Source organism: Notothenia rossii, assembly GCF_949606895.1.
Source record: "Notothenia rossii genome assembly, chromosome: 4".
NCBI classification, from domain to species: domain Eukaryota; kingdom Metazoa; phylum Chordata; class Actinopteri; order Perciformes; family Nototheniidae; genus Notothenia; species Notothenia rossii.
The window spans coordinates 74,120,759-74,133,180 of NC_136902.1; the positions used below are offsets into that span (position 1 = coordinate 74,120,759).

Below are 12,422 nucleotides of genomic sequence, written 5' to 3' on the forward strand. Positions count from 1 at the left end.
ATAAAAACCCCGCATTTTTATCGCATAATCAAGGATTTTAGCCCGCATAATCAATGATTTTAGCCCGCATAATTAAGGATTTTGGCCCGCGTTTTTCTGGAGGGTCTAGTTAATGCAGGATTTGATATGTTTTACAAGACATAAGGGCAGGAATTCAGAGGAAAAGGAGCCGTTTTGAGCTCTGCTACTAAAAACTGCTTTTTTTTAACGTCATACGTCAAACGCGTCATATTACGTCACATGGGGGAGTTGACTTTCTCGGACTCGTTCTCTGTCCAATCCGCGGTAGTAGTTTGTAGTTGGTTTGAGCGGTTGTGATTTAGTGAGCTGGTATTTTTTCGGTAATTTTACATTGCATTTACAAGCATTCACCATTTGTAATCATGGTGAGCTTGTGTTTGTGCAGGTTGCACAAACTCAAGCCTGTCAGGGCATCGAGTCCACAGTTTCCCTAACAGGAAAAGGACCGGAGCTAGCGTTCGTTCCTGGGTGCGTTGTGCATCCACCTCCCTGCAGCATATACTCCGTCTCCACAGCTTTATCAAGAAACCGTATTACTTCTCTCTCCCCCCCTTCGCTGCTCTCTCTCTCCCTCCTTCGGTACACGGCACCGTAAGACGTAGTGTGGAGTTGCATTAGGTAACGCTGTGGTGGCTGTACTGCTCCAGCCGTCTCCTTTGTGTTTGTTTGTTTGTTTGTTTGTTTCCCCCTGTCTGTGTTGTTTTTGTGTGTGTGGTGGCTGTCACTTCTGGCTCCCGGCTCAACCTCCACTCACCTGCTGCAATCAGCTGTGCACCCTCCCCGACTACACACCTGCTTTCCATCAAGCCATTTACAACGGTAGTATTTCCCCTACCATTGTCTTTGCGGGGCGCTGCGCCCTGCCAACGGAGCCCCGCGCCCTGCCTGAAATTCAAGGTGTTTTTTTGTTTTGTTTTTTATTTAAAACATTTTTTAATTATTATTTTAAAAAATAATATATATATATATATATATAGCACCAAATTGGAACTGAAGTAATCTATCTACGGTCACGTTTCACATTGAACATGTGCTCTTTTATTAAATAAACTAAACGCCTATGTTATTTATCCAATGTGCATGTTTCAGTGTCCACTGCCTTGCGTATTCACATTCTCCCTCCGCTCCCCCCCCCCCCCCCCGGAGCTACCTCCAGCCATAGAGGATGAGGCAGAGAGAAGCAGCAGCAGCACAGGGTTGCAGCAGGTATGTTATATGCTGTAGTCAGGTGATTTAAATGTATCAATGAAAGGAAGAAGTGTAGGCTACATGATAAGGGAATACAGTTTGAATTAAAGTAATAAAGTACAGTGTAACACTGTACTTTATTACTTTTTAATGTACAAATACTTTGTTACTGTACGATGTCAATAACAATAATCCACAGCTCCTCTCTCTGCTCCAGAGGATAAAAAAAATGTGGGTGCCCCAAACATTTTTTTCGGGATACCCGAGCAGCACCCTGCCAAGGCAGTAAACCTAGGGGAAACACTGTACGGCATATCAACGGAGGCTCCACAACCTTTCTCCGCCAGATCGTCAAGTATCAGCCGTATCTCGCGTCTCCCCTCCGGTACACAGCACCGTAGTGTGGAGTTGCATTAGGTAACGCGAGATACGGCTGATACTTGCGCATTAGTTTCTGTTATGGATCAGTATCAACAGTCCTGCCAGTAACGTTACTATATTATCAATGCTACTTTAGTTATAGCCTGATATATGATTGCTAACTTCACAATGTTGTGATGTGACTGACGTTAGCTAACATGCTAACGCCGGTCACTGACCAAGACAGCTGCTCTGTTCTCCACTGATTCTCCACACACCAAAGCTCCATTTCTCTCCGATGGCCGTTATTTTTTCTAATCCTTGGCTGCTCCTGGTCTCTTGGACGCCTAGCAGGCTCATAATTATAAATCATATGCATTTGAATATATATTTTCAACCTCTTCTGTGTCAAAACTAGCATTGTGACCCATGTTTATTCATACTTTAGACCGGCCGCTCTCCCCCTTGTTTCTCCCATGTTAGGTCACACGTGGGAGGTCACGTGCGTAGGCTTTTTTATGCGGAAGTGAAAATGTCTTACTAAAACGACGCCAGATGTCACTGTAGTGTATATTTCTGTATATTTTTGGGAAAATCGAGTGTATTCATCATTTTCCTACACATTTATTCACTGGTGTTTCTAACCTGCAAGTTGCTCTTTAATGTCACAAGCTTGACCTCGGCAAACCCCGGGGCTGAGTTAGCGAGCCCAAGCCTTGACTCATCAAGGCGGCCGCCGCCAACGCTGTCCTCCGAGGCACAGCTCCTTGTGCCCCTACCATCACCACCTGCGTTGCCACACCCTGTACCACACCTGCCAGCATCCTCCCCCTCCTCCGTGCGCCTCCACTACAGACGCTACCTTGCACCACATCAACAGGTACTATTGGGCCAGCAACCGCTCAAAGACCAACAACAGCCCCAGATGATCTTGGGGTTAATAAACCCAACCAGGTGAAACTGGATCGTTATCCAGGGAGATTGTTTTCAGGAAAGAAGCGCACTTTTGCCACTGCATGGTACAACAACAGACCATGGCTTGAATATTCGTTAAAAGCAGACGCAGCCTTTTGTTTCCCCTGTAGACAGTTTAAAGTAAATACGTCTTCATCTGATGCGGCTTTTACTGTCAAAGGTTTTTGCGACTGGAAACACGAATTACAGACTGATAAAGGACTGCTAAGGCATGCCACATCAAAAGAACACATTTCATGTGAGAGTTTGTGGAGAGAGACAGATACGCGAAGAAACAAATAAGGAAATTAGGGTGCACCGAATGGGAAATTCTTGGCCGAAACCGATACCGAAAATAGGAAACAGTTGGCCGAAAACCGAATGCCGAAAGGCCGAAAATGATTAATAGAAATATCTATATATATAATGTATACATTTTTTACCAATGTTGTTCAGCTACCTGATTATGGAAAAAGACATGATTATGGCAAAACTTAACTTAAATAATAATCACTATTATGGGTCCATAAAACATTTATTCAGCACTTTTGAATGCATACAGTACATTAATTCCAAGTCAAGTGCATTTTCTTTTCTCTGTAGGATAACTACAACAAAGTGCATTCAGAACAAACCCAAGGTGCTTTAAAACTACATAAACATCTAGGCCAGTAGGCCTACAACAAAATAGTGTAAATAAAGACTGTAACAGCCAGGCCTTCAACAACAACAAATGCACCTATAAGTGCATGCATACAAATGTGCAAACTGGATAAATCCACATGAATGCAACTATTTACAAATGAAATTACAATTCAATTTCAAGAATCTGTAAATAAGGCTGTCTGTCCTCATAAGCAAAGTAGTAAACATTGTATAAAGATACATAAAGTGAAAACTGGATACAAAATCCACAATCAATTACAAATTAAATTGCAATTTCATGAGCAATGTAAACAACATTGTATCATTTAGATACCGAAAGTACAATATATTGAACACTGTGCTGCTGTCATTTCCCCCTAATGATAACCTGAGATGGTGAATTATAACTCACAATGAAAATTGTTCAGGAAAGTGGGTATAGAGTAGACATGTAGAACTAGATAAGCTTATGATAAGCCAGCCTTGTCTACTTATTAAGGAAAAGTGGGAGGTTCTTTTTAATGAACATTAGCTTCTCTGCTTTATCAGCCATAAGTCTGTTCCTCTTCTCATCAAGCACATGAGAGGCAGCGCTGAACAGTCTCTCGCTGTCAGTGCTTGTGATTTGATCTTACTCCGCATATTTGTCCGGGTGTTTTGATTTCAAGTGGTGGAGTAATCCCGAAGTGGTGAAAGTCTTTGCAGTTACACCCCCTCGAGAAATGTCAGCTGAACACGTTTTACAAATCGCAATCCGCGCCTCTTTCTCTGATATTTTTAAATATCTCCAAGCGCCAGACATGTTGGCTGTGAGCCAGCCGCGAGCATGGTCGCGCTCCGTGTTTGTCGCCGCGTTTTGATTACGTCATCACAACAACACGTTAGCTTACCAACGTAACCCTGTTCTCTGACATTCGGTGATATTCGGCCAAAAGCCGAAAGGGCCTTTTTAACCATTTTCGGCCGATAATTTTCGGCGGCCGAATATTCGGTGCATCCCTATTAGTACTTTGGTACAGATCAGCTGGCACGGAACCGTTATTACGTGTCAGCTGTCTTTGATAGCTTTTTTAGCTGTCAACCAACTCCCTCTCAGAGGTGAACACGATTCACTCCACAGCATGTCCGAGTCAGGCAGTGGGCTCTTCCTATCGCTGTTTGAGTATACGCTGCACAAAGATGCAGAGTTGGCCAAAATAATGTTCTAAGTTAGCTCGGCTGAGCGAAAGGATGCACCTGCAGTGCATAGGGAAATAAACCATGCCCATGGCCGGCGAAACAGTTCATCGTCTCTGTCTCTACTATTTCTCTCCGAGTGTAACGATGAGTTAGCTGCCATCCTTAACCAGTGTGCCTTGCTCATGATTTAACAGTGTTTGGGCTGCCACGCACACAATGTTTCAAAAGTGGTTTCTATGTTGCCCTTTATTTGTGTATGTATTTGCGATAAGTGTGCGTCTTTACGCAATGCTGTTGGCCTTGCTGTTTGATATTGTGCCGCAGGCCCGCAGCACATGACGGTTTTGTGTGCCCTCCCATGAAATTCATTATGCCCTCCCTTTAGATTTGTTCTGGCGCCGGGTCAGCAAATTCAAACATGTTCATACAATAATGAATACATTTGAAGCCATTTTTACGTATATGACCTATGTCAATAAGTTTCTGTTTTTGTAGTGTATTTGTCTTTTGTAGATATTTTTCATTTATTCTTTACATATGAAATCTCGCCTAGGGCAGCAAATTGTCTAGAACCGGCCCTGGTACTAGGCCTCAAGAGCCTTTCTTGTGCTGACACATAGAAACAAATTGGCGGGGCGCATTTCGCACGTGCACACACTAAAATATTCCACGCGCTCCGCGCTCACATTATGCTGAGCCCACGTGCCTGAGCACCGCTGCTATGACTCTATCCTAGGGGAAACACTTTACGTATTATCAAGACTAGTACGTTTTTTTTTTAATTGGAGTAGAGGTGATTGGAATTTTTTCTTCTGCTAGTAGAAATAATACAAGAAAAGGTCAGTTCTAAACATCACTATACTGCTCAATGACAGAAATATAATTGCTAATATAGAAAATATCTGTAGTTTTCTGTGGGGTTTGAAATTGTTCTCCTTGTCCCCGCGTTGGTTTCTTCTAGTTACAGGGCTCTACATTAAGGGCTGCCCGATGGCCCGGGGCCATCTAGTATTTAGCTCGGGCAATGAAGCCTCACCTGCTGGTTGCCCGATCGGGCAATCTATTATGCCAGTGTCATGCAGCTTGCGGATCCAGTAATGAGTGACCCGACAGTGAAACTAAACATATCTATAACTAGTTTAGGTAGTTTGAGAGGTAATTAAAATAGCTACGTGTGATATTCTAACCTGAAGTGTGTGTTTTGTCCGCTCACCGCTGCATGTGATCATGCAGAGCTGCGTGTCGACTCGTCAGCAGCAGCTGATCTCTCTCTCCCGTCAGATTAGACTTCACTCGCGTTTATGTCCATATCGATCAGATCCAGCTTGTTCTAGCTAATGATAGGACTACCTGCTTATTAAAAAGACACCTAAACAATAAGCGTCGCTATGCAACTGGGTGAGGCCACACAGTATAGCGCAGCATTATGCATTTGTTTACATGCCCAACGGAACCCCGAGGCAGTACCAACAGATCAACGCACAATCAACCCATACAGCACATCTCTTTCTCCACATTAAGTGTTAGACATTAGAGTTGACTATTCTTGTCTGTCACATACTCTTCTTGTCTGTCACATAAGTGGCGCAACTGAAGCGGTATTGCGCTAAAGGGAAATTATTTTGACCGAAGAGATTTAGATTTGCCGGCTAACGGTACGTCTACACTACAGGCATCAAAAAATGCTTTCAACGCTTCGCCCATTCACTTGAATGGGGTGACGTAGAAGATTTTTAATCTTCGCCGAACTGCATTGTGGGGAGCATGGCATGGCTTTGCAAGCATCACGAGCATCTATCGGCATCAAAAGTTGAACAATGTTCAACTTTTGAGGCTCGATGCTTGGCATCAGCCAATCAAATCCCGTTTATGCAAATCCCGCCAGTGCAAGCGCAGCCAATCAAACCGCGTGCAAGCTGGGAGAGCCAGACCGCAGTTCATTTCCTCATATTCCAAACGAGATATTACGGTAGCAAATCACCCGGTTCTTTACGACCGGAACTATTTACCGGGATACAAACCGGAGGAACCAGGCATGGAGGGAGGTGGCAGAGACAGTGGGTGAAACTGATAGTTTTTTCACCTGTTTGGAGAGTTTATATCCAGTTTACTTCGTTTTAACATTGTTATTGCTTTGTATGTCGGGGGCGGGAGATTCATGTGATTGGTTGCTCGCAAAAAATCGCCAAGCTTCAGACACGCCCAGCTTCAAGATTTTTTCATGCCTGTAGTGTAGACGGGCCGTAACGGGAACTCTGACGTCGCCATTTTGTGTGCTTCGCGGATGCGCTCGGCTCCTCTCGACTGCTGCTCGGTCAGCTTCCGGATGAGGAGGCATTCGTTCGACCAACTTACAGTAGATAACATTACAAACATTTTTAACAGGGGCCATAATAGTGTAAATAATGTTTGTTTTGGCAGTTACAACTGAATGTAATGTTTTCTACTTTTTTACATCTGGGATGGCATTTGCCTTCATCAGATGGAAAGTGTCTTGACCAACAACTTAAGTATTTCTTATAGCTATGCAGGGCATGCAAGAGAGCAAACACAAACAAGAACAAAAAACAAGTGAAATTAAGAATAACATTGAAATTGTACAATATAATATTGTGGTGGTTCATCTTATAATTCAGTCTAGAGAATGCGCCAGACAGCATAGATCTAAGGCCTGCAAAAATCTAAATGTTCTAGGGGGAGGCCCCCCAAACCCTTCGAGTGTCATTTCGTCCGCGCGCATTTTTCAGGGCAATCTCTATTGGGCTCAGGGCCATCTGTAAATTAGCTTAGATGGCCCACAGGGCCATCTCCCAAAATCCTTAATGTCATGCACTGAGTTATCTCCCACAAGACACAAAGGATAGGTTAATAGGTGCCTCTAAATTGCCTGTAGGTGTGAATAATTGTCGAAGTGTTTGGTCAGCCCTATAATTGACTGGCAACCTGTCCAGGGTGTACTCCGCTGATTGCCCAATGTCAGCTGATGGCTCCATCCCCCACTATGACCCCCTGAGGCAGGGGTATCTAACACCATGCCCTCGAGCACCTGGTCACCGGCAGGGAGGCAATGAGTCGCCCGCAGGGCACGTTCTAAAAATAGCACGAGTCACACTTAAACTTAGGGGCCGTTTCCCCCAAAGTCTTCTCTCCTGAGGCCAACATCTTTTGAGCAATTGGAGTGCGTCACATATTGTTAAGTGAGGGGCTGAGTTCTGCACATCTGGCTATTTATGTGGCTGATGAAAGATGTTTAGGTAACACACTGTCCTCATTATTGTCTCTTATTTCCTTTCACTTTATAAAGATGAAAAAGGACACTAGACATTCATGGTGAAGGCCTATTCTTTTGAATGTGCATCATGCTCATAGTCAGAACTGTAGTTAATGCTGTAAAGTTTCCTTACTGAAAGAGGATGATGATGAGTGTTGCTGGCCTGTGTGCTGCAGAAAGCAAATCACTAATGCAGAACAGAGGCAAACATCAAAGAGAGCCATTCAGAAAGCAAAATGCTGATGAGTTGTGTGAACACAACGGTTAACATTGTGTGCCATAGTTTTCTGTTTGATGTGAGCGGAACATGGACGGTTATTTTAATGTGTATCAGCTAAAACGTGCAAAATAATATTACCTGCATAAGAGCAAAGAAAACACAATCTGCTGACTGTAACAAGACCAAGGGAAAACAATGATAGCACACATTATATAAACTCATAATTTTGTTCACTGCTAGAATTGTGATGGGAAATGCAGGCAAAATACTTTCCCCTCCATTGCTGCTTAATACTGTAAACTCTTAGGAGTTTATATAACTGAGAGTAAAAATCTGTACCGTGTCAGTACTGATATGATTGCAGTCACACGTCTATCAAAGTTGGCACATTCAGATTGTTTTGATCACCTGCCTTAGAGTCACATTAGCTCAATGAGGCACGCAAAGCTCAGATCAACACCTGACAACCTCAACTACTGTAACTGTCACTGGTTATTGAGTTAAACATACAACAGCAGTTGTGTGTGGAAACACAAATATCTGAGCACCGCCGTCCTCATTATTGTATGGCGAGCATGAGCCAATTAAATTGACCCAGTTTTACATGAGAGAATCCTTTAGGTAGTACGGTTCTTTCTGCCTCTGTACCCTCTGCAGGGGTCTTTCTGCGTGTTTGTGGCAAACAGAGTGGACCGGATCAATTAGGCTCCCACACATTATAGGTATCCGTCAGCCTAACAAATTAAACTGTTCAGGAAACTGGGGGCAGTTAACCAGTTTGAGTCAGAGAAGATAAATGCAGGCTCTGGGAGGTTTCTCAGCACCAGAGTTCTGGTGACGCGGAAGAACGACGGCTAACGTTTTTACTTTGAATATTATGTAGCCTTTTTTAGCCTGCAGGAGGAAATAAGACGTTGTCACTTATAAAACAATAAAAATGTGGATTATAACTTTCTTTACAACTGTGTGTGAAAACAGACTTTTTTTGTTCTCCGAGTGTCATTTAGATGATTCCAACCTATTTTTCTAAAAACAAATAAAAAAACATCATAAGAAAAGCTCCTTCAAAACAACTATTAACACACAACTTTGCTATTGAGAAATACGTCAAAGGCACTGGATTTATGGTTTAAGTCTTTGACTTTGACTTGTGCTCTTCCAGATATCTCAGATCTCTAGATGACGGAGACTCTTTAGAGCAGGGGTGCCCACACTTTTTCAGCTTGGGAGCTACTTTTAAAATGACCAAGCCCAAAAGATCTACCTACAGGGCCGCCCCTGCCCAATCTGTGTCGCGAGCGCGAGGGGGGGGGGGGGTGCTATTGGAGTAAATGGCGGATAAACTGTGACGCGCTTAGACGAATTGCGCCGCATAAGCACATAATAGTGCGCCACATTTGCGCTTCAGATGAGGAGGTGAGGCCCCCTCATAACTGCATGAACCCGTATGGCACAATACAACTCAGACTGGCTTACCTGTATGTCAATCAAGTGGCAAATGCCATAGTAAGGATGGATTATAGGCTAACTTATAATTTAAAAAAAAATAAAAAAATAAAAATATATATATATATTTTTTTTTTTTTCCATGCCATGCGATCTACCCACACTACCTTTGCGATCGACCGGTCGATCGCGATCGACGTAATGGGCACCCCTGCTTTAGAGCATCTGCTGAATCTTTGCACTAATGGTTCATTCTCAATCTCTGCCTTAAATGCTGTTTGCTCCAAAGCTGGACGACGACAAGCAATTTCTTGTTATGTTAATCGTGCGGCACATAATCAGAATTACACTAAACTCTGTGAGTTATTCTGTGAAAAGGGATACAGCTGACTCACAAACATCAGCTTACACCAGAGTCAAGTGGCCCCCGTCTCATTACAAACCAGCCGTCACTGAACACTATCAGCTGAGGACATGGCAATATTTTAATAGCCTAGCCAAAGAGAAAGGCATGCCAACAAAAGGGTAATGCGGTCGGTGCTAACCAACGCCTGACTGCAGGGAGTCAAGTCACCTTGTTGCTCAGTGTCCTCAAGCCAGTTTGAGCTATCTGATGGGCAGCGCAGCGGTAAAGCCTTTTCAACTAAAATGTGATTTATTGCTTTCTGTGGTTATAAATGGTACATCTGTGTCAGTGTTATCAATATTTAAGAGATTCTGCACAGTGTTACGGTAAGTATTAACAGATCTATTTTAGCGTGTAAAGCCAATGAGCTGATGTGCTTTATTAATACCAGATGGGTTTACTTTGCACATGTGGAGTCGAACAGACTAGCGATACGGTTTTGTGCTGCAGTTTCTTTATTGTCACTTATAATGACATTTCTGACGGGTAGGATTGCTGCTGTTTTTTTAACAGGCTTAGCTGCTGTCAGAAATTTGAAAATCTATCAAGTTGCTCGTCAGTGAGATGCAAACTGAATTCCTTCATTTGTTTCATTCCATTAAGCAGTGGCACCCAATCAAAGGATGGCAGATGTAATGTCACAGCAGAGTGGTTTCTGTCCAGAAGTCTATGAAAACAGCACCTATGTTAAGGCAGATGTCCTCTGCATTGTTCAAGGACAGCATACATCCTTTCTAAGTAATTTCAGCACTCAAAAGTAAGTTGGATATAAAATCCCATTTCCTGTCTTCTCAAATGTTGTCCTTAGCGAAACCTCAGTTTGAACCAAACAAACCCTGACATAAAAGACACAAGCTGTACCAATCTCTGGTTTCCACAATGGATGAAAGCCAACATCTGGTAAGAAATGATGCAGAAGCACATTTGACAGAAACAAGGTAGGCTAAGTCAGAAAATACCTTAAGGGCTTCTTTCACTATAAAGATTAGTGATGTTAAAAAGGAGGAAAACTTAATGAATCTTGTAAATATGTATATGTTTTTGGGATTATGTAAAATAATAGCCTCTTGCTGGCTCTCATTTTGGCTCCAAATAATTGTGTTACACTTTACACCAAAGAAAAACCTCTTATTATCCAACAACTGTCACTTGGTGATCCATTATGTGATTTGTTTTGGTTTATCAATGCATTAATTGCTATTGAGAGGCACATCCAAGCTATACAAGTAAATGACCAACAATGGGTGCAGATGTTGAAACCACATGAGCCATAAGTGACCCTAAATGTGACAGCAGAGATGTCTCCTCCAGAATTGTTTTAAATGACATCCTTCTGCTTCAGGTTGACTGATGCTTTAATGTTATTTCCAACCTCACAAGGGACAATAGCCATCAAATAAGCAAAAACATTTCCTTAAAATGTATTTCAGAGCATTCAACCATGCAACAACAACATTATTCCCTTTTAAGATGACGAGAACTCTGTTGTGTGCTCAAAAGGGACCTCTGGTAAAACAGCAAGTCACAACAATTAAAAATTACATATTTCATGAATTGTCCGCATGCTTGTTCCTGCACTTGAATATAAAATGTGGCTGCAGAAATAATGGAGAAGGAGAAAGTGAAGCTTTTATTAGCCATTTCAGATGCCAATGTGTCAATCTGAACTGGCTAATACATTTTCACTTTCCAATTTAAATCTGGTGTCAATGTGTTAAAGGTCATACCGCTACAGTACACATTACTTTGTCTTGTATTGTAATGCTGACTTCATTGATAACAAGTATCCCTAAAAATGACAGCCAGTGAAATAAGCTTCAATTTTAGACTTGGTGATGTTTTTTGACTTACGAATTGGTTAAAAAGTTGGATAACAGGAAACACTTTGTCGTTTGAAATATACCTATTTCACTTTATGTGAAAGGCTACACTGTCACTCACAGGCAGCCACTTTCAGCAGCACGTGGCTTAATATCCTTCGAGAGAATTAATTAGCTTACCTTGAAATATCCATATTAACATCAGCGTAGCTCGAAGTTTTGTCTTTATCTCCATGGCACAACATTCACCGGCTGCTCCAGCACACAGGAGCTTCTTCAAAGTTGGTAACAAACACTGTTTTCGCTCTTAAACGGCTGCTTAATTTCTCTTCAGGTTACAATTAAGCGCCCGCTGCAAGAACCAGCGAGGTAACGTGTGTAAGTGAAGCTTCGTCTCCTTACAATCCCGCCTGCAAACTGCGTCTGACATCGCGGGGGGAACCGGTGGCCCCTGTCGCCTTCACTTTACAAACCACTGGAACATTTTCGAGGTTCCTTTCTCTTTCCCTGTTGAATCCAACCTGCCCCACTTTCTCAGATTGAGAGCGTTTCGCTTGTGCCGCTCACTCAGTTAAACTGTAGGGGCTTATCCACCTGCCAGTCTCCAGCCGCTCGGTGACGCCCCTTGGTAAAAAAAAACTCAACTGCAGCTCATCAATGGACAAATGTGTGTCCTTTGGGAAAGAGTTAACATGTTGAATTGGGTTGTTTTTTTACGAGACAGAGTTAAACAATTATAGCAGTTAACATTGGCAGTGTGAAATGTCTGTGCTAAGAAACTTTCTGCAAAGTGCATTTGGCTTAGAGTAGCCTACACTAGCCTATTTAATGACAAATATATGAAAAAGAATGCATAGTTTTTCACATCAGTCAAACAGTCACATCAGTCAAATAGGAAAAGTTATCTCTAGT

The 12,422-nt window shown here is 42.6% G+C and overlaps 1 protein-coding gene across 1 annotated transcript in view; it reads right to left on the bottom strand.

The window, feature by feature from the left end:
- The window catches only part of esamb (endothelial cell adhesion molecule b), a 48,769-nt gene extending 36,649 nt beyond the window's left edge, over positions 1 to 12,120 (bottom strand). Inside the window, exon 1 of the mRNA XM_079678310.1 lies at positions 11,691 to 12,120. Coding sequence (XP_079534436.1) covers positions 11,691 to 11,745 — 55 coding nt within the window. The 5' untranslated portion in view covers positions 11,746 to 12,120. The remainder of the gene's footprint in view (positions 1 to 11,690) is intronic.
- Between the last annotated feature and the right edge of the window lie 302 nt (positions 12,121 to 12,422).